Source organism: Panthera pardus, unplaced genomic scaffold, assembly GCF_024362965.1.
Source record: "Panthera pardus isolate Hobbes unplaced genomic scaffold, ASM2436296v1 HiC_scaffold_17, whole genome shotgun sequence".
NCBI classification, from domain to species: Eukaryota; Metazoa; Chordata; class Mammalia; order Carnivora; family Felidae; genus Panthera; species Panthera pardus.
In genome coordinates, this window is record NW_026526732.1 from 86,863,498 (window position 1) to 86,883,889 (window position 20,392).

Sequence of the window (20,392 nt, forward strand, 5' to 3'; positions counted from 1 at the left end):
GAATCACTATGTTGTACCTGAAACTAACGTAACTTTGTGTGTCAACTATATTCTTATTAAAAAGACTAGCCAATTAAGTCAAAAAATGTCATCTCCATGAGTTATTTTCATTTATCAGTGTTAAATATACTTTTAGAACTTTGCACTAGAGAAAAGCAAAAAAGATAAAATAAACATCCAAGTATTTACACATACAAGTGACCTGCCCTCCAAAATCTTGCAACAAAAGTAACTTCATATGTAAGTAAGATTTCACCCTTCAAAATAAAATATTTATTTTACAAAATAAAAGGAAAAAATGGTGATCTCATTGATAATCATAAAAATATATGTCTAATCATAGAAAAACAGCAAGTCATTTTCCCAGCTACTTAAAAATATTTTAATCATGCAAAACCAATATAATGTACTCTAACATAATGCTAAAATGTTAACCAAGATGAAGTGGCTTTTATTCATTTTACAGGATGTATATTTGGCAATAGTTTTTTAAAAATAATTACTCTAAAGGAACTCTAAATATAGTATTTCAGAAACAATATTTTAAAATACAGCAGTAAGCAACGGAAACTATTGTTCTTTATACATTTTTGGCATAACACTGCCATACAATTACAGAATTATAAAACAAGTGTTTCATAGTACCATACAGATCCAGAAACTGGTTACGACTCCTACCACATACACATGGTATTGGAACTAACAGACATGCACAGCATTCTGTAATTCATACTGCAGTAGAACACAGGGCACAGAGAAGACCCAGCAGCTGCTGGAGAGTCAGAGCTTATGTGCGAAGTAAAACACACATCTTTTGAAGAATCATACCCATTTTCTTGAAAGACTGAAAAAACAAAGGACACAATAGTTTCCAAAGTGAGATAGTGCCTGGACCCAGTTGGCCATCTATCTTCTTAGGTAATACTAACAAAAGGCCAATATCTTAAGAAATAAGGAAATGGTCTTTTAATAAAGTCAGTCTTTTAATAAAATAATAAAATAAGAAACAAGTAAATGGTCTTTTGATAAAAAGGAAAAAATGCTTATTAAGGGAGAAGCTAACACTTTGCTCTCAGTTATTTCTCTTGATTATAATGCCTCGATTGTATTAATGACAATTAATACACGGTCAACTCTCATATGGGTGATAGTTACTTCATGTGTAGACAATCACATTACTGAGTCTTAACTCAGCCACTCCCCCAATTTAATTTGTTAGTAAAACCACCAACTATTGATACACACTGGCAAAAAAAAATTAAACTTGGTATCTGATCATTTGCCTACTTCTATCAGTCTACTGAAAGGTTTCAGTTTACTGTAGAGTAGAAAGAAGTCATGGTTGAAATGGGAGTATTAATGGGATTCTGTTTGCCCGCCAATCCCTCGATCACCTATGCACAAAAAAAACAGAGCTAATTCCAAAATCACATCCCTACCATAAAGCTTTCATGGATCTCTCCTCGTCTGCTTCCAATAATTGTATCATTTGTACAAACCTAGAATTGGTTATTCTTTATTTCTGTTGTAGGTTTCTTGTTATTGTCTCTAATCTTTTGTTTCATTTGTATTTTCCTTTTCTCCGCATGAAACTAAATTTTCTATTAGCACCAAAAACAATAATGCTCATCTGACCAGAGACTACAGGACTTAAACATTTCTTAGAAACAAGATTATTATATAACTAATCTCTCTGATTGACATAAACTGTTCTACAAACTCTGCCATAAATTAAAAATGAGAATATGATAAATTTCATAGCTTAAATATATTTTCATAAGGTTTTGGATTTTTTGTTTAAAAAGAGTCTTTTAGCCTAACAAATTATCAACGTCTTTTCACTTTCACTTCATTTTTAGTGTACACTGAGCCATCTTATAAAAACTTTTAAATATATATCTATGAAAGAACAACTTAAAAGAACTTTGATTGAAGAACTAGGAGGAAGGGTGGGTGGAAATGGTATTTCAATGTTTCCCAAAATAGTTCTAAAGATTCAATTTACATAGCAAGTGTCCAATTGCTCACAATTTCCTAACTACAAAATGGTAGCAAATTATAACAGATATTTTGTGAAAATTGATAACATATTAAAATTATGTATAGAATCTAAGGTAACCCACCCTCTTCAGAAGCCGGGGATAAGAAAGCTCAACACTCTTCTGAACCAGAGGAGGCTCTGAGGATCTGTCATGACTTTGGAGAGACTGGAACCCAGTGTGGGCTCCACTTTACCAAGATGCTCACCTGATTCTTACTCCCCATTCTGCACTCTACTTCCAGGCACAGTATGAGCCATAAAACAAAGCACTTAATTGTATTCTCTAACATGAAAACTTTAATTCAAGAAAGAAACATTAAGAAGCTATTTCCCACAAATAACTAAAACAATAATTCTCAACAGATCAAGAAAAAAGATGACAAGTAACATTCTAATCTAGGAAAAAAAGCAAAAACAGTGCTTTTTAAATGTTTTTAATAAGAAAAGTAATTTCAGATTCCTCCAACCATCTACTGGAATTAAACTTCTAAATAATTCTCTAATAGAATTCCATTTTCTACATCCATCTGCAGCTAAGAACAAGAAGTAAAATACAGACAAATATTACTTGTAGTAACTGAGAAATGTTTAAAATGAAATTCATAGCATGTAGCAAAATCAAACAAAAGCATAAGTAAATGTAACAATGTAGTTAACATTACTGTAAATACATTTTGTCAAACATAACACACTGTTGAACACTGTGGCAAATACACCTCCTTATGAACTAATACTATTGTCACAAAGGGAAATTTCTCCAAAATGAAAAAGCACCAAAGAAAGTTCATTAAAATAACTGATAGTCATGGTTTGGAAAGTTCCTCATGGTAAGATTTTACAATGGAGTAAAAATTTAAACTTCTGAATGAAAACCATCTACATTAGTTAAGGCACATCTGGACACCTCCAGGCATTCATATTTATAACTATATTATTATTAACTTCAATAATAAGGGATTTCTAAAACCACAGTCTGTCCCTGAACACAATCTGCTGGGTGGGCTGGATAACTAGAACAGGGATGGAGGCAGGGTAGTACTCACTGTCACCCTAGAAATTACCCACACAAATCTGTTCATGTAATAAACACTACAGAATTCAAAGCTGAAAGAAGTCAGTATATGTAACTCCTAATTTCTAGATCCTACATTGACTCCATCATCGTTCTCTATAACCTCACCTACATTTGAAACGATCCTAGCATGTCTAACTCCAGCCTACCTTCTATTTAACACATATAGCCCAAAAAAACAAAGAGGAGTTTTCTAAGCGGGAGACAAATTAGAAATCTTCAAAACCATTCCTATAACAAAGGATCCCCACTCAGCACAAATAGGCATGAAAGACCCATAGATGAAGCTATAATCAAGTAAGATCAAGAATGTCCTTCTTTTCTCAGGTTAGAAAATAAAGCTTTTAGAGGAGCCTCAATTATAGAGAGACAAAAAAAAAAAAAAAAGGCCCATTTACTCAAGAGTATAAATCCAATCATAACTCTATTACAAACTTGGGAAATTTAACTTTATACAATGAACCAAATATTCCCTATCAGCTCAACCAGTTTTTGACCACTTGATATGGGAGTTTACCTACAAAAATGACTTTTTAAAGAGTAACAGATGTAACATTGCACTGTTTTTCCTTTTTTACCAGATCATATCTTCACTCAGATTAAAGCGTAAAAACTAAAAGCAATGTAGGTAATTTTATATAAAATATGAAACAAAATGACTATGATAGATATGAAATGACACTTGCATGCTTACATTGTTAATACTTAGCAAAAAAAAAATCTTAGAACTTCTCTAGTAACTCCTGAGTTGCATATTTTATTTTATCCTCGAAGCTGAAAAATGTAGTCTCAAAATCAAAATTCAAAACAAAACTATGCAAAATAATTTTTGAACTGAGAACTAGACCTGATTTAGAAAAAGCAGACACATTTTCTCTTCTATCATGATTCTTTTGAGTTTCTTATGAGATTGAGCATGAAACTGTATAATGGCACAATATTCTTAATGTTATAAACTTTGTCTCTGCTGTACAGAAATATATCTTGTAATTATATATCACTTTACAGTATTTCAAAATACTTTCACATATATTATCTCCTTAGAGATATGAAAGCACAAAATATTAGAAATGTACTAGACTAACCAAGCGATATAACATCTATCTGCCATGAAATGCAAGTAAATACTTTATCAATAGCCAATGTTTATATCCTCACGGTCCAAGGTACAACAATAAAGTCTATAGATTTGCAAAGATTCAATAATGTTTCTAGCTATTTGGCCATGCTTCACTGCATTTTTAAAACAGCTTCTCAGTAAATTTCTGCAAGCATATGGTAGTTTTTAAAAATACAAAACATTAGAGACAAACCCAGAAGGCTGTTTCATATCTAAGACCCACATAAATACGTATCTATAGATATTATTTAAAAAACTATTAATTTTACAAAGTATTCTTTATAGAAAAAAATTATAGACATAATTTTTATCTGCAAAAGGAATGACATCCTCTTATTTGTTCTCCACTGAGGAATTCTCTCATAAATTATTTGCGAATTAAATGTAGGAATCATACTGTTACATATGAATAGGGATTTTAAAAACAACATTCTGGGAAAAGGCCACTGTTTATAAATGTAGGCCAGGCAGTTTCTCCCTTGAGACTAAATATTCTCAAATTAACTGTTGCAATCTAATCAAACCCCTAATTAGGAATAATATTCTAAAAGTTAAATTGTTGAATGAAGTGTTTTTATTTGTAAGGGCTCTGATACACTACAGTTTCTAAGCAATTCAGATTATATCCATTTATTTTAGTCTCTGCCCACTGTTTATTAATATTTTAATATCTAGTCACAAATTTTAAATATTTTGCACTTAGAAAGCAGTCTGAACACTTTTTCATGTATTCAAAATTGCTAAGATATTTTGAATTAATCATGTTCCTACAGTTCAGCTCAATGTAACAACTACTCTCATCTTACCCTGTAAAACTGTTTTTTGAGCTCTATGGGGACATTGCTATAAGCAGCACATTACAGGGTCCATACAAAAAAGAAATTGAAATGCAAAAGCAGAATTGTTTCTGCTTTTGTAGAAAGTAGAAAGCAAAAATTGGGATACTCTGGGAACCAGCAATGAGAAGATGCTTTATAACTGGAATATGATATACAGCTTGGTTAATAATATATTAAAAACTCAAGTTTGAGCAACTATGATGCTTCATGTAAACTTCAAAGCAATAAAATCATACTTCTAAAGGCATACAATTGGTGTATTTTCTAGAAATCCTCTGCTGGAAATCCCCCGATTGTAAAGCTTAACAGAGGATGATATGATGCGACTAACAAATAGGACACAGGAAAAATTCTCTGGGGGTTAAAGTGAAATCTAAAAGCCCAAGAGACACACAATTGCCAATTCTTCTCTAAATGAAAGTGAATTTTTTTTCTATTAATTGCTTTAACTATATTTGTATGTATGCTTTGAAGTTCTCACCACAGTGATTATTTTCTGATGTGTAATATTAGTAATAATATGACAGAAAGTAAAACTACGTACTCTTAACCAATATTAACGCAATAAGTGCTTGCTAAAACTGAGAATACAGAATTTTAAATCTTCTGAATTTCAAGGTTTGACTACTTAGAGATACATCAAATTGTTTTCTTTTTTAAAGATACACTGGACTAAGCAATATTGTTAATTTCACAGCCCACAGAACACTGAGATAGTCAAGGTTTTAGGGACCACTGCCTTGTTACCAGTGTAAGAAGCATGCTATTTAAAAATATGTATTTTCTTTCCTTATTTTTGAATTCTTTAGCCATTTGCATTCAGAAACAAGCACCGAATTTATATGGAACAGCCATAAAAGCAAAATCCTTTTCTTGGACTTTTGCATCAAAATTTGTTTTTAAGCATTTCACGTAGAAAAACATTTTTATTATTTTAAAAAAGCAAATTCTTGATATCATACAGTTAAAAGTGCCCCTCTGTTTGATTTAAATTTCAGTACAGGGGATCACTGGAATGTACCCTAGAAATGCACATGCTGGCCTACAAAGATGGCAAATGAAGGCAAGTGCAGAGACAGGAAAAGAGGAAAGGACAGTGGGAAGCCCAAGAAATGGGCTGGGTGATTATGGCTTCCTAAAAATATCCATTTCACATACCAGAATTTAAAAAGAAACATCTTGAGGTGTTGTAATGAAGATTCCAAATTACTTTCTGAATACATTTGAATTGACTAAATTTGTTTTCCCAGCTTTATGAATCCATAAATTGGGCAATTATGTGGCAAAATAATGAAATTTATCCTCTTGATTTTCTTCATGTAGACCGTAATCTCCCAAAAGAATTTATTTGATATATCAAATACTACATGATTATTTCCATATACACTGAAAATAATTTAAAAGCAATTATTATGTACAGAACTTGGAAACTCATCCTAAAAGTGTTAAAGAATACATTCATTTATTGGGTCTTGCTTAAAACTTCTTACTAAATATTAAATTCATTATCATTCAAAATAAAAAACCAACAACAAACTGTTTACAACAGAAATTACAAACAGCTAAAATTTGAAATGACCTCTGTTCTTCAGGATATATTGTACAGTTTTTCCTCCCTTACCTATACAGGTTTGCGGGTTTTCTGATAATTCACTGTAATGGTACATCATCAGGGGAGCCTGTATTTCCAGGATTTTCACAGTCTTTGTTGTGATTTTCACCTTCCTCATCTTTTTCAGGAGGAATTGCAATTTCCTTCCTCTCTGTAGGATGGCTGACTGCTTTTTCCAGTTGAGAATTTGAATTTTCAGCATTACCGTCCTCTGTGTTTGACTTGGTGGCTTCACTGCCGGGCTCTGTGCTGGGCCTGTCTGCCTCTTCTCCAGCCCCTCCAGGTGCCGCTTTTTTTTCTTCAGCTGTTTTGCTATTCAAATGAATAGCTGAGGAGGAATTTTTAGAGTCCTTGGATTTTTTGTGCATAGAAGTTTGACTGATATGACCAGAAGTGGGAGGGGCAGGCATTTTCTGGGCTTTGCTTCCCTCTGACTGTTCTTTCCTCGGCGGTCCCCAGATAAAATTCTCTGAAGGCGTGTAATGTTTCTGGGCAAACCGTAGGAGCTTTCTCCTCTCTCTCCTGTCTCTAATTGTATAAACAAAATACTCCAGAGCACTCTGTTTAATATTGGGAATAGTGTTTTCTACAAGAGCTTCATGAAGAATAAATTTTACAAGAGGAGATTTAAAACTTTCATATCCAAGCTCACCAAGGCTTTTGAGAATACGAGTGATTCGTAAATAGTTGTGCTGGGACCTGGAAGAGAGGATTGAACAAAAAATGTAGCGGGGAAATCAGGTGAGGGAAAGTAAGGGAATAAAAAGTATTAGAAAAATCATTTTTAATGGAACTGTAAGCCATGGAAACATGCATTACAATTTTAGTGAAAGTCATATTAGACACCATAAGAAGGATAAATTAGAAGTTATTAAACTCTTATACTTCAATGTAATGCCAATCTATGTGAAATTCAAATGTGAAATATAAATTCCTCTTGTTTCTTCAGTTCTTCATATATGAGAGATATTTAGGTCTAAAATTTATTCCCACTCATGTTGAATTGTTGTTTAATGTTAAATACACTGAGGATGTGATCTACTAGAGCATTTATTTGCAACGACGCCTGCTGTACTGTACCCACCACAGGTAACTAGTTCCAAACATGAATGTAACATCAGCTATCAGCTGAAGGTATGATTTAGAATGTCAGCAAAATCCACCACACTGGCCAAGTCATAAGGTAAGCAACAAAATCCACTCTACTTTACTGGAACAATTCTGACAAAGGCTGCAAAACTGACTTATTTAGCAGAACACAGTTAACAGCATGGGCTCTGAAGTCAGACCTGGAGTTTATACCATGGCTCTGCCACATACAGCTATAAGAAATTATGGTATCTTCTTCTGACTCAATATGCTCACCTGTAAAGTAGGGGAAATGGCTAATATTTCAATGGACTTTTAGAAGAATAAAATGAGTTGAGACATGTTCAGGGCATGTAGAACTTAAAAAATATTAGATACTATTTAAAATCAATATTATTGCTATTATTTAAATCTGGTACTAAGGACCACCATATACGTACCTATCCCCACTTAATTACCTAATTGTCTTCCATCCATGCCTTCTCTCTCCTTCTTTTTCCCGAAGAATTTTAAATTTTACTTCTAATGGCATAGACTCCAAAGATGCCTTTTTCCCCAAATTGCACAAACTTCTTCTCTGTCCTCAAACTAAGGCCATTATCAGATGAATGCTTTTCAAGCTTATCTATCACAATTCATAATATACCTACCCTACATCACTGGGCCAATAGTTGCCTCATTTACAAATACCTGGCCACATCCTAAAAGAATCTTCAGCTACACATATTAATCATGTGTCATCAGCAGCTCAGGTATTTATTTACCCAATACTGACACGCAACCATAACAACCACTTATTTCTAACTTCCTAAAATCTGTTTTATACATCAGACATTGAACTTTATACAAGCAACGCATATACCTGCTTTGGTTTCCAGAAGTACTTACAGCATTTCACTTATAAATAACTAGCTAATTAGTTGGGAAGGGTGCAGAAGGATGTTAAATTACTTGAGGGACAAAAGGGGGTGGTTCTATAGCCTTACATTTTAATAATAAAGTTTGTCTGGACAAAACAAAATTCTTAATGATTCAGGATAGATAAACACTGAAAAAGACAAGTCTGGCAGTTTTTATCATCCCCATTCTTCTGGATGTTTCCTACAAAGGTATTATCTTAATATTCAACTCTTTGAGGCCAAAAGGTAAAACACAGCAGAGATATATTTCAGCCTCATGAATCTAGATTTTTTAATAGTGGAGAAGTTAAGAGTCTTCTGAGACAACACAAATTTGAATGAGGTTAAGACAATCTGCCATTAACAGCAGAGATGACTTAGTGTTAGGTTAGTATGGGGTTTATACTCTCCAAAAACTTAAGCAACATCTGCTTCATAAATCTATGAAAAAGAGATATATGGAAAAGCGAGGGAACATTTTTCCTAAAAAATCCCAAAGATGAGTTATAGGATCCAACAAAATTTTCTATGTTTGCAACCAGCCCAATTGCAAACATCCAGTCGAAGACGAATGACCAAGATAATTCTGTACACATTTATCCGTATCTATACACTCTTCAATTTAAAATATTTACATTACATAAAATATGTACACAACAACCCAATATTTACACTGAGTTCAAGAGAATGAAAATCAGGACTATGGAACAAAATTGTACAAGAAAGAAATTGAGTGTGTCAGTATGATTTGAAATAAATTTCACAAATGAAGACAAAAAGGAAGAGAGGACACCAGCTGAAACCCACCCAATATTTTAAGCAGCCTCTGGGGTTGCAAAGCAGATAAAAGGGAGAAGCTGGGCTTCCCAACAGACGTAAGGGCAGTAAATAGCCCTGAAAAAGTCAGGAAGACTAGGTAGGTGAAGAGAGAATACACAAGAGGCAAGAACCAGGAGACAGGAGATAAAAGTTAGAAGCAATTCCAGGGTCTAAAATATGGCTCAGTAATCAAAGGTGATTACAAATAAAACTGGAAATACAGCTTAGTGGTTGGTCTATATGTTTGTATTCTCATGTTCAAAAATATTTCACTTCTTTTAGTCATGGTCACTTGTTCACTGAACATTATTTCATTTCACTTTCATTCAGTTTTTTTTGGTCCGCTGGGCTACTATAAATATATTGAGTTTCCTGCCTACTCTAAAAAACTCAAGATGTCATACAGATTAAAACACAAATAAAAGCTCTGTGCAACACCCAGGGAAAGAAAAACGAGAGACAGTGGGTGGCAGAAAGAAAAGGATCTGAATGAGGCAAAGGGAATATGACAGTTAATTCAGGCTCCTTTCCCCTGACCCAAGCCAGGAGATCATTTTAATTAAAACCTTCAGAAGGGTTCTGTTTTCCAACTGTCAGTTAGAGGATCTGAAAATAAAACCCCAAGGAGGATTTAAGCTGGCAAATGTTATTTTGTTCAGTGTTTATTCATTCAACAGTTACTAAACAAGATTTCTATTCCAACCAAAATTAACAAGTTGGGGATGGAGATTCTCTAAAATAAAAGTTTACCATCCTACATGTCAATAGGCTATTTGCATACAGCTTTCATGGACAGTGGGACATTAAGTGCTTAGAAATTCTGTGCAAAGACAGCGACCCGCATTGCTTAGGCAGAGGCATAATATACTTCTGCTGTAAGTGCCCTATATATATCAAATTTAACTTGAGTTATGAGTTAATGGGTCTTCTAGTCAGGATCATAAAGCTTTATGCCCATATCTTCAGTGTTTTAGTACAAGCTACCATTTTAATAGTGTTGATTATAACTAATAAAGTAAAAAGAAGGCTTAAACATTAATACTTATACTCATTTTAGCAAAGCAAGATGAAAGTTCTAGAAAAACACCAAAAAATTCAGTTAATTGATGCTCAAAACTGTTTTCAGCAAAGAAAAATTTCTTAGGTTAGCTTTGTTTTTTTTCTCGTAGTACTTGCCCAGTTCGGCTAATTATAATGTGCTTAAAAAAAAATGCTTTAAAGCTGCTGGTTTTATGGTCCAGCATTCATAAGCCACCCTATAATTAAAATGAAAAAAATTCAGTTTGCATACAAAGAAAATACTAAGAAAAATAAACTCTGGGTATAAGTATTAATGAAAGTTATAAATATCCAGGCAAAAAAAAAAACAACCCAGCAAATCAATTCCAAATAAACTATGTTAAAATTCTCTTCACAGATTTTAGGATTTATTAAGCAAAAATGGGCTTTTGTTTTTACTTAAATAATGACGATTCTAATTTTCCCCCTTTTTTAGAAATGTACAAGCCCATTTCCTTCTTATAAAATGATTTTTTTATGTCATAGGCTTCATTTATAGATTTAGTCTAAGAAGGTACCATGCTTGAGGAACAGACTGTGCCACAAGAAGCTCACAGCCTAGCCGAGGGGAGCTGGAAAAATGCATACACAAAATAAGTACAAATGCCAAGATACATGCTATAAAGAGGGAGAGACGCCACACTTGGCTTTGGGCAGTAGAGAGGTTTCAGGAAGAAACAGCTGTGAAGCAGAATGGCCTTATTTCTACCTGGAATTTCACTCTTTCTTATAGCTATTTTGTTGTGCTTTAGATGGGACAAGGAATAAAATGCATTTCAGACTAGCTTTTGAATTCAGATTCCTGGGTCCATCTACTAGTTAGCTGTTCCTATGTTCCACGGAGAATTCTAACCAAGAAAAGATAACATGCTGGCCCCTGGTGTGCCGCTGGGGCTTTACTTACTCATTCAGATGCTGAAATCTTTCCTGCCAGTTAACAGCACGAGCAACATTTCCAGTTTTATCAACCAGTTTTATTCCAAAAAATTCTAACATCATCTTATAAGCCAGGAGGAATCTTTTAATTGCTTCTTTCGTTTTTTTGAATTCCTAAGGGGGAGAAAAAAGTCAGCTGAAATGATTCAATAGTTACCAGGACAATAAAATAGCAATATTATTTGGTCATCGCATATAAAATGAAATGAGCTTGCATTACCTCAATTTCATATGTAGTTAATTCTTTAGCATAAAAATTCAAGCCTTGTTCTCTCAGGGGGAAAAGCCTATTTTTTAGAAAAATAATATTATTACATTAATGCTATCTGAAAAACATACATGATTGAATAGGACATGGTTCAAGACACATAAATGTAACTGACCATTGAATGTAAGTGTGGTTGTGCTCCAGCTTTTCATAATCTCCTTTCCACTTATTTAGAACTTCTTCAATGTAAACACCTAGACAGTAAACATTTAGAAAATGAGCCAGACATTTAAGATGTTGATGACATTTTAATATTTAATCAATCTTTATATTAAAACCTCTGAAATGTAATTATAGCATGTGAAAATATTGTTTTTAAAAAATGTTTATTTATTTATTTTCAGAAAGACAGTGCAAATGGGGGAGGGACAGAGAGAGGGAGAGAGAGAATCCCAAGCAGGCTTTGCTCTGTCAGCACAGAGCTCAATGTGGGGCATCCCAGAAACTGTGAGATCATGACCTGAGCCAAAATCCAGAGTCAGATGCTTAACCAACTGAGCCACCAAGGACCCCCACAAAAATAATGCTTTCAAAAGAAAAATACCTTATGCCATATGCTCAGTTATGTAATAAGCCTAATTTTTAAAAAAATCAGTGGCACCACAAATCACAGAAAGTCTATCAGTGTTACTCTAAAGCAGAGGCTGACAAAGTACGGTCTGCCATCTGTTTTATAAAGTTTTATTGGAACACAGCCATGCACATTCACATTTATATATTTTACACTACAATAGTAGAGTTGAGTAGTTGCAATAAAGACTAATGGCCCATGCACCTGAAAATATTTACTACCTGGCCTTGTACAGAAAATATGTACTACCTGGCCACTTTTTTTGTGGCAAAAAAAAGTTTGCCAACCCCTGCCCTAGATGGTCATATAGTTCTTTAAATACAAGACGGGATCAAAATGGAATGTAGGCAAAAAAAAAAAAAAAAAAAAAGGAATGTAGGCCAGGAAAAAAAAAAAAGGAATAAAAGAAAGGTGAGAGAAAAGAGAAGGGAAGAAGGAAAAATGAAAGAAAAAGGACCCAAGTTACATACAGTATATATCATCCAGCTTACTCTTCACAGAACTCTCCTAAACCAGTACTATTATCCCCATTTTACTAATGAGGACATTATGTGATTTGTTCAAAGTCACACACTAACAAAAGAGTAAATGTAGGAATAGAACACAGGTCTTTCTGTTTCCAAAAAGTAAGTCCTCTTCACCACATTTTATTCTTTCCTCATAAGAACTTATTACAGTTGACCCTGAACAACATGGGCTTGAACTGTATTGTAAGAATACAGTATATAATGCATATCACATAACAAAATATGCATTAATCAAGTGTTTATGCTATTGGTAAGGCTTAAAGTCAACAGTAGGCTATCAGCAGTTAAGTTTTGGGGAGCCAAAAGTTACACACGGATATTTGACTGCACAGGGGTTGGCACCCATAACCCCTATACTGCTCAAGGGTCAACTGTATAACAAAATCCTCCTGCTTCTCAAATTCTATGTCCTCACAATTGACTATGTGGCCAGTTAGTCAATTTTAAGGAAAAAAAAAAAAAAAACAACACAAAATATTTCTCTAAATATAACTCATCTCATTCTTGTTTCTTCCAGAGATCACCAGTTTGTAGTAACCAGTTTGTACTCTTGGAAGGCTGAGTAAAAAGTTGTTTTTGAATCATACTATTGGCTTTATCAGCAATTTAAAACTATTTACCTCCATAATCTCCCTTCCAACTACCCCTCCACCTACTTACACAAGTAAAATACATCACTGCAGGCTTACGCTTATTGGCAAGTGTATGTGTATGTGTGTGGATACACCCACATGATAGGAAATTGTGTGAGTTGGTGTAATTTATATAATAAACTAGGACACATTTTATGTGACCTTAGATAAAACTCCTGACTCCCACCAACCTTACATGATTTCAAAATAAATTTTGTGATAAAAATTACAAAAAATTAATAACAGTATTTGAATTCATTACTTTAAATTACTACCTCAAAAATAAATTCACCACTAGAAATACAAAAATAATTCAGTTAAGTACTCTCATGTTCAATGTTTTTAATATTTGAAGGCATTACTTTAGGTGAATTTTATTAAATTCAAATCAGAGTCAAATTAACAATCATTGCATTTCTTCTGAAGGTTTTCTTGCCCCAGGTCCTAAAAAACCCTAATCATTTAATTAATATTATTTCAATTAGTAAATAAAACAGTGTGTTTTTATCATTAGTAAATACAACAGAACACTTTTATCCAGAGGTTTCCTACCAAGTCTGAGCAAACTTTTGGGACACTTTAATTAACATTAAATTAATTAAAGATCAGTGGATTTGGCCATTGGAGCACTATTCTTAAGTCCTAACTCCTAACTGGTGCATCTCTCAGTGCACAGTACAGGGAATTCCTCCTCCCAACATGCCATCCACCCTTCAGACAGCCTTCCTTCAGTTTGTTCACCAAAGAATACACAGTCCGGCTACTTGGAAAGCTTTGCAATGTATGACCCTCATTCCCTGACTCACTTGGCTGCGGATTTGGCTCAGATTCCACTAAGAGCAAAGAGCAGAAGCCAGGGCCATCTGGTCACTTCACAGAGATAAGGGCAAGGAGAAAAGCCAACTTTGCTGGTTTGACCTGGATAAAATTAGGATGTCCATCATGAACCACAGCATGGTACTTTGGTGAAATATGCATATTACCATAGTGGATGCATCCTCTCCCTATAGGGGGAGAATCTTAGAAAAGATCTTATAAGGGTAATTGTAGAATTGTGAAGGAGGAGGCAGTTTATTTGGCAGGGTTGAATGGAGATGTAGTGTCTCTATAGTTCCCTTCCCAGGATATTGGAACAGTGAACTGAGACTGCCAGGACCCCCTGACCCCTGAATCTAAAAATCAACAGGAAAGATCATTCTAATACAAATATTACTTTTCAATTATGTTCTAAATAATTTGGGGCTATGGCATAGTAAAAAAAATACTGAACTGTGGATCCTAGACCCAACCCTATAATCGAGTGACCAGACAAGTCAGTCATTCAAGCTTTAAGACCCAGTGACCTCATCTTTAAAATAAGGAAGATTAAAAAAATAAAATAAAATAAAATAAATAAAATAAAATAATAAAATAAAATAAAATAAAATAAAATAAAATAAAATAAAATAAGGAAGATTAATCTGATCTCCTCTAAGGTTTCTTCATAATCTAGTATTTTATGATCCTATAAATTTCATCTCTTTCCCTCTCACAAAAGTGGCCCCCACTACCTTTAAGACAATAGCCCCTGTGAACAAATGGTGGGAAAGTATTGCTAATCCACGGTTATTCCTCTAGAATTTGCCAAGTGGAAGTTCACAAGTCTAGGGTCCAGGGCTTTGGGGACACCTTAGACTACATAGCAAAGTAAAGCCAACCAATGAACAAATGCATTAAGAACGTACTGACCACAGAATAAACAAAGAATAACTAGGTGTATGTTATTATGTAACATTTGCTTTTTACCAAGGTAGCAGATTACTCACCATCTGGCTTAAAAGGAATTTTATTCTTATAAAAACGAAGATTGCTCAAGTCATTTTGATATCGGATATCTTTGAAGTTCTGCTAAAGGAAAAAAATACATCAATCTCCAGCATATGGACATATAAAAAAGGCACAAGGACCCTTCTTGCATGTTTGCTCACTAGCACCACAAAATAACAAAAACAGAAGGGAAATATTTTACATTGTAGAAAAAACATTCTATACTCTTACTGGGTACTGATGTCGGTATTTGTACAAATCCCTCGCAGCATAAAAGCTTCTCTTTGGTTTGGCAGTTGCTTCAGTGGAATCACCACCCTAAAATGAAAAGTAAAATTCCATTTACATGTTGAAGCACAATAATTTCACTGAGAAATTTCTATAACACCTAAAATAATGAACATCCATAAGGAAAGCCTGAAAAATGTCGAGCTGTTCAGAATGACAATATTATATATTTGCTTTTAATGATGCCTACTAGCAACATTTGTTGGCATTCTATTTGCCTGATTTGAACCCAATAACATTTGTCCTAAAATGTTTTACTAAATAAAAAATGATACTATTCACCAAAAGCCTATGGAGGCCAAATGTTCTAGATTAATACTCATTAGAAATGGAACTCAAAATGAATTTAAGACATTTACCTTACCAGAGGTTACACAAGTGATTCTATGACCAAAATTATTTTTGAATACATAATATTAAAAAATTGTTAAGAAAATAAATTCTACAAAGAAAATTGTCATTGATTTGCAACATTTAGCTGAACTTAAAGGCAAATAATACTCATGAAAGGGAAAGGGGATTTTTAAAACAACCTAAATAGCTTTCTAAACTCCATCCTTTATTGCACCATAACAAGTATACAAAGGCATGAATAATCTGTTAATCCAGTGATAACACTATGTGACATAAATCAGCAAATTTATAATATATATACACAAAGTAGTAAAAGCTCTCAAATGGAATGAACTTCAGATTGTAGTAACTTATGTGTGGTAGTTCATCCATACTATTTAAATTCTAAAAATTCTCACCACCATAATGATTTTAAAAGTATAAGATACAGGTCAATATAATGGATTTAAATTCTCTAACTATATGTATTGTTATAATGCATTAAGAAAGTGTTTTGTGTCCCATGTCATCCAGGACAATAAGACAGATAACAATAATGAAACAGAAGACAATGTTTAGGTCTGAATATTCATTAAGAGCTTCACCTCCCAAATCCCTTTCTCATCATCCCCCACCCCCATCTGTATTGACAGATTAGCATCCTCCAAGCAATTTTCACACATTTTTCAAGTGGTGTGATTCTCACTATTACTACAAGTATAGAGATACTTACTTTAACACCAAATCCTCTGATGTTTAACATTAGCTACTCTGTCATGTTACATAAGCAAGGAAAAGCTTAAATTCTGGTCCTTGCCACACGTTTCAAAATAGCTCTGCCTAGCAAGTTTCTGAATCTATTTAGCCTGAGCTACAACCATATGAATCATCATCTTACATTTGTACAGAAAGCACTTTTCCCATTTACAAAGCACTTACATGTATATTATTTCATTTGATTTTTACGACACACCTGGATGGCAGATATTAGTGTTTCCCTCTTAGAAACAAGGTAACCCAGCCTTAGAGAAGTTCAACAAGGCCCTCGAGCTCAGTGACAGCACAGGATGTGGAATTCCAGGCTCTGGGCTGCAAGTCCAACTAATTAGGCATGAATCCATTTCAGCTCCACTAAAAGTGAAGGAGCATTATAGAAACCTGGGTATAATGTCAACAGCCCAAGACCTGGGCTGTCTTAACTCTGTTACTTATTTGTGAGGCCTTAAGCAAACCACTTAACTGAATCTTAGTTTTATTATCTGTGAAACAAAGATAATGACTCATGCCCTACCTATTTCTCCAGATTATTATGAGAATGACTGCATCCTTCAACCTCTAAATGTACCAACCTGCAAGCATCTATCTTTGTTCCTCCAGCTTCTGCTCCTTTTGGAATCTCTACGCTTTCCCCTCTCACCTGCCCAGTCAAGGATTTTGTTCCTTAATATATTGTTCCTATTCCCTGCATCATCAAAATTTCTCACTCTTCTGGATCATTCCCCTCAGCAGACATATGTGTACAATTTCTAAGCTTAAACATATGCAATCTTCCTTGACCCAAATCTCCCTTCAAATACAGAGCCATAGCTCTGCTTCCTGTTTTGATAAAATATCACCAAACAATTGTGCATAACCCCTATCTCCTCCTCTTCTCCCATGACACACCCCAATCAGGTTTTCATCCTCAGCATTCCATCAAAATGGCTCTTTCAATGTCACTAACTAATCTCCATTTTACCAAACCATTTCTCAGTGCTCAACTCAGGCAACCTCCCAGCAGCACTGGGCCCGTGAAATATCTCCCTCCTTCCTGCAACACTGTCAGATGTCACACCTCTCCTGGTTTCTTCCTATCTCATTGGTTGTCCCTTGTCAGCCTTCTCTTTAGGTCCTCCTCTTCTGCATAGGTTCCAAATTGAGGAGTGCCCAGGGTTTAGTCCTTATTCCTCATCACTCCTTAGTGACCACATATCTCCCCTGACTTTCCACACCACCAACAGACTGATGACTGCAGTTCTGGACTAAGGCTCCGTTCATCGATATAGTTAAGAACTCCACTTAGACGTCCAAGAGGATATAAAATTCAGGGGAATTCTTAATTTAACCTCTGATGATGCTTTTTCCCTAGACTTACTCATCTTACTTATTGGTGCCATCATTTGTTAAATATTCACTTGAACTAGGAATACAGCAGGTATTCCTAGGAGGTAAGAAGTAATCAGACTGGGATATATTCTAAAGGTAGCTCCAGTAGTACTTGCAAATGACTATGGGGAGAGGGAACAAAAGCAAAAATAAAAAGGAGATTTTTAAAAGAAGTTAAATGGTGACACTAACAAAAATAAATCACTAAAGGGGAAAAGGGAGGGCTGCTGTGGTCTACCATTTTCTGGGGTCACAATTAACTGAAACATCAATTATGAAACTGTTTTATACAGAGGGACCTGGTTAGCTGGATTGAATCTGGGCTGGAATTTTTTGATAGCCCAGACTTCCTTGAGAAGGTTACTTAATTGGGAGACAAGAGAAAGAGAAAAACTGGAACCTAGCCTCTAATACTTTTTGAGGGTTGAATTTGCAATTCAAAATGACCCATCAGCAATCCAGAGCACAAGGGGCAAGGGGATCTGCACAATATTGACAGGTTAAAGGTTCTACATTGGTCACAGACATACTTGGGTTTGCATCATTCTCTCCCTGAGTATTCTTGGGCAAGCTTCTACTCTCTAAGCCTCAGGTTTGTCTAAAATGGGGATTAAAAACAGCAACTCCCACCCAACCCCCGAAATCGCAGGTGACTGAAACAACGCGTTTAGCATAGAGCCTGCACTAAGACTTTGTCTCCTCCTCACCTAAACAGAGATGATCATCCAGATGAAGGAGGCAGCCTTGGCTGTAATATTTAGGTGGTGACTCCTCTACTCCAGTCAAGCAACCAGTGGTCATATTTGACTTTGGGCTCCATTTTTTTTTTTTTTTTTTCTTCACTCTCATTTCCCCCTAGCTATAAAGAGGAGGGCCTAATACAGAACCACAAACCTTAACATACCTCCAGGATGCGCACTTCTCCAGAGGGCTGGCTACACAGTTCCCCCTTTCTAAAGTTTTCTGAATTATTTTCAGTCCGTCAGAGGTTAATAGGGAATATTTACCTATTTACTAACCTCTCCTCCAAACTGTATTAGCCAAATGATTTAAGGACAGTTGGATCAACAAGTCTCTGGGTGATACAAGAGTTCTGCAGAGTGCCCTGAACTCCTCAGTTGAAAGGCCTTACTTAGGGCGTTTTAACTTCGGATGGGGGTCTCCTACCATACTCTGAATGGCTGTAAACCCCACGGTAGGGGAGGGTGCTCGCTGCTCCTCACTTGCAGTCCCACCTTATTCTGGGTAATTTTTCCCAATGACACGCACTAGACCGGTTTTCACAATCCTCTATTTTTAGACAGGTTCCTCCCACCCCACCTTCGCAGCACCCAGCTGCGCCGCAGAGGCAAAGAAAACACCCATTCAAGTTGGGTTCTGCCCTCAGGGACTTTCTCGTAGTGCCCGCGGTCAGGCCCCAGGCCGGCAGCGAAAGGCTCCGGCACCGCAGGCCCCCAAGTCCTCGGGGCTGCGGAACGGCGGCCGGCGCGGAGGGGTCTGGCCGCAAAGGACCGGCAGCCGCCGGCGCCCCTGCCCTCCGTGTGCAGGGGTCGCTCGGCGTTTGCTCCGACCCCCGGCGACGTCCTTCCTCCCGGGGCAGGGGCGCCCCGGCCCGGCCCGAGGCCACCGCGGGGCCGCGTACCTGCTCGGCGCCCGCCGCCTCGGCGTCTCCGTCCGGCGCGGGGCTGGCGCGGGGCCGCCCGCCCGCTCGCTCCGGGGGCTGCGCAGGCTGCTCGGGCTCCTGCCCCGGGCCCTCGCCGCCGCCGCCCGGCCCGGGCTCCTCGGGCTCGGGCTCCGAGTCCGTCTGCCAGGTGGAGTCGCAGTCCTCCACGGTGGTGGGCTCGCGGAAGCTGACCCCGCCGAGCAGGTTGCCCATTGAAGAGGCGGCGGCGGGCGCGGGGCTGGCGGGCTGCGGAGCGCGGGACGGGGCGCGGGGCGCGGGGCGCGGGCTGCGGCAGGCGCGCTAGGGCCCGGGCATGGCCGCGGCCAGGGCGCTGGGCGGCAGCCTCGGCCCGCCCGCCACCGCACTGCCTCAGCGCGGCGAGCGGCAGACAGGCACACTCGCGGGGAGGAGCCGGCGGCCCCGGGACCGCCGCCGCCGACGCTTGAACCCGCCCATCTGGTTCCTTCCTCTCCCCACCCGCGGGAACCGGCGCCGGCCCGGATCCCTGGGGAGCGTAGTGCCTCCACTCTCCCCACCCCCACCTGGCCTGAGCGCTGACAGCCTCAGCCCCGGGGACACACCTCACTTTCCCCTTCCCCCCACCTCCCCGGAAGGCCTGCCTTCGCGGGGCCTTTGACGTCTCCAGGGAAGGATCGGGATCTGCTGCTGTTCA

At 37.0% G+C, this 20,392-nt stretch overlaps 1 protein-coding gene across 2 annotated transcripts; it reads right to left on the reverse strand.

Moving 5' to 3' along the window:
- Nucleotides 1-358: 358 nt before the first annotated feature.
- Nucleotides 359-20,043, reverse strand: OGFRL1 (opioid growth factor receptor like 1). Of its 2 annotated transcripts, none has more exons than XM_019417681.2 (7): nt 19,699-20,043; nt 15,522-15,608; nt 15,290-15,368; nt 11,870-11,948; nt 11,707-11,773; nt 11,455-11,600; nt 359-7,383 (listed from the first exon to the last, which is right to left on the reverse strand). In XM_019417681.2, exons 1-7 carry the CDS (start codon nt 19,930-19,932, stop codon nt 6,723-6,725), a joined length of 1,353 nt encoding a protein of 450 aa, XP_019273226.2. In that variant the 5' UTR covers nt 19,933-20,043; the 3' UTR covers nt 359-6,722. The 2 variants fall into 2 exon arrangements, with proteins under 2 accessions (XP_019273226.2, XP_019273225.2); XM_019417680.2 differs by having other exon boundaries at nt 15,290-15,371.
- Between the last annotated feature and the right edge of the window lie 349 nt (nt 20,044-20,392).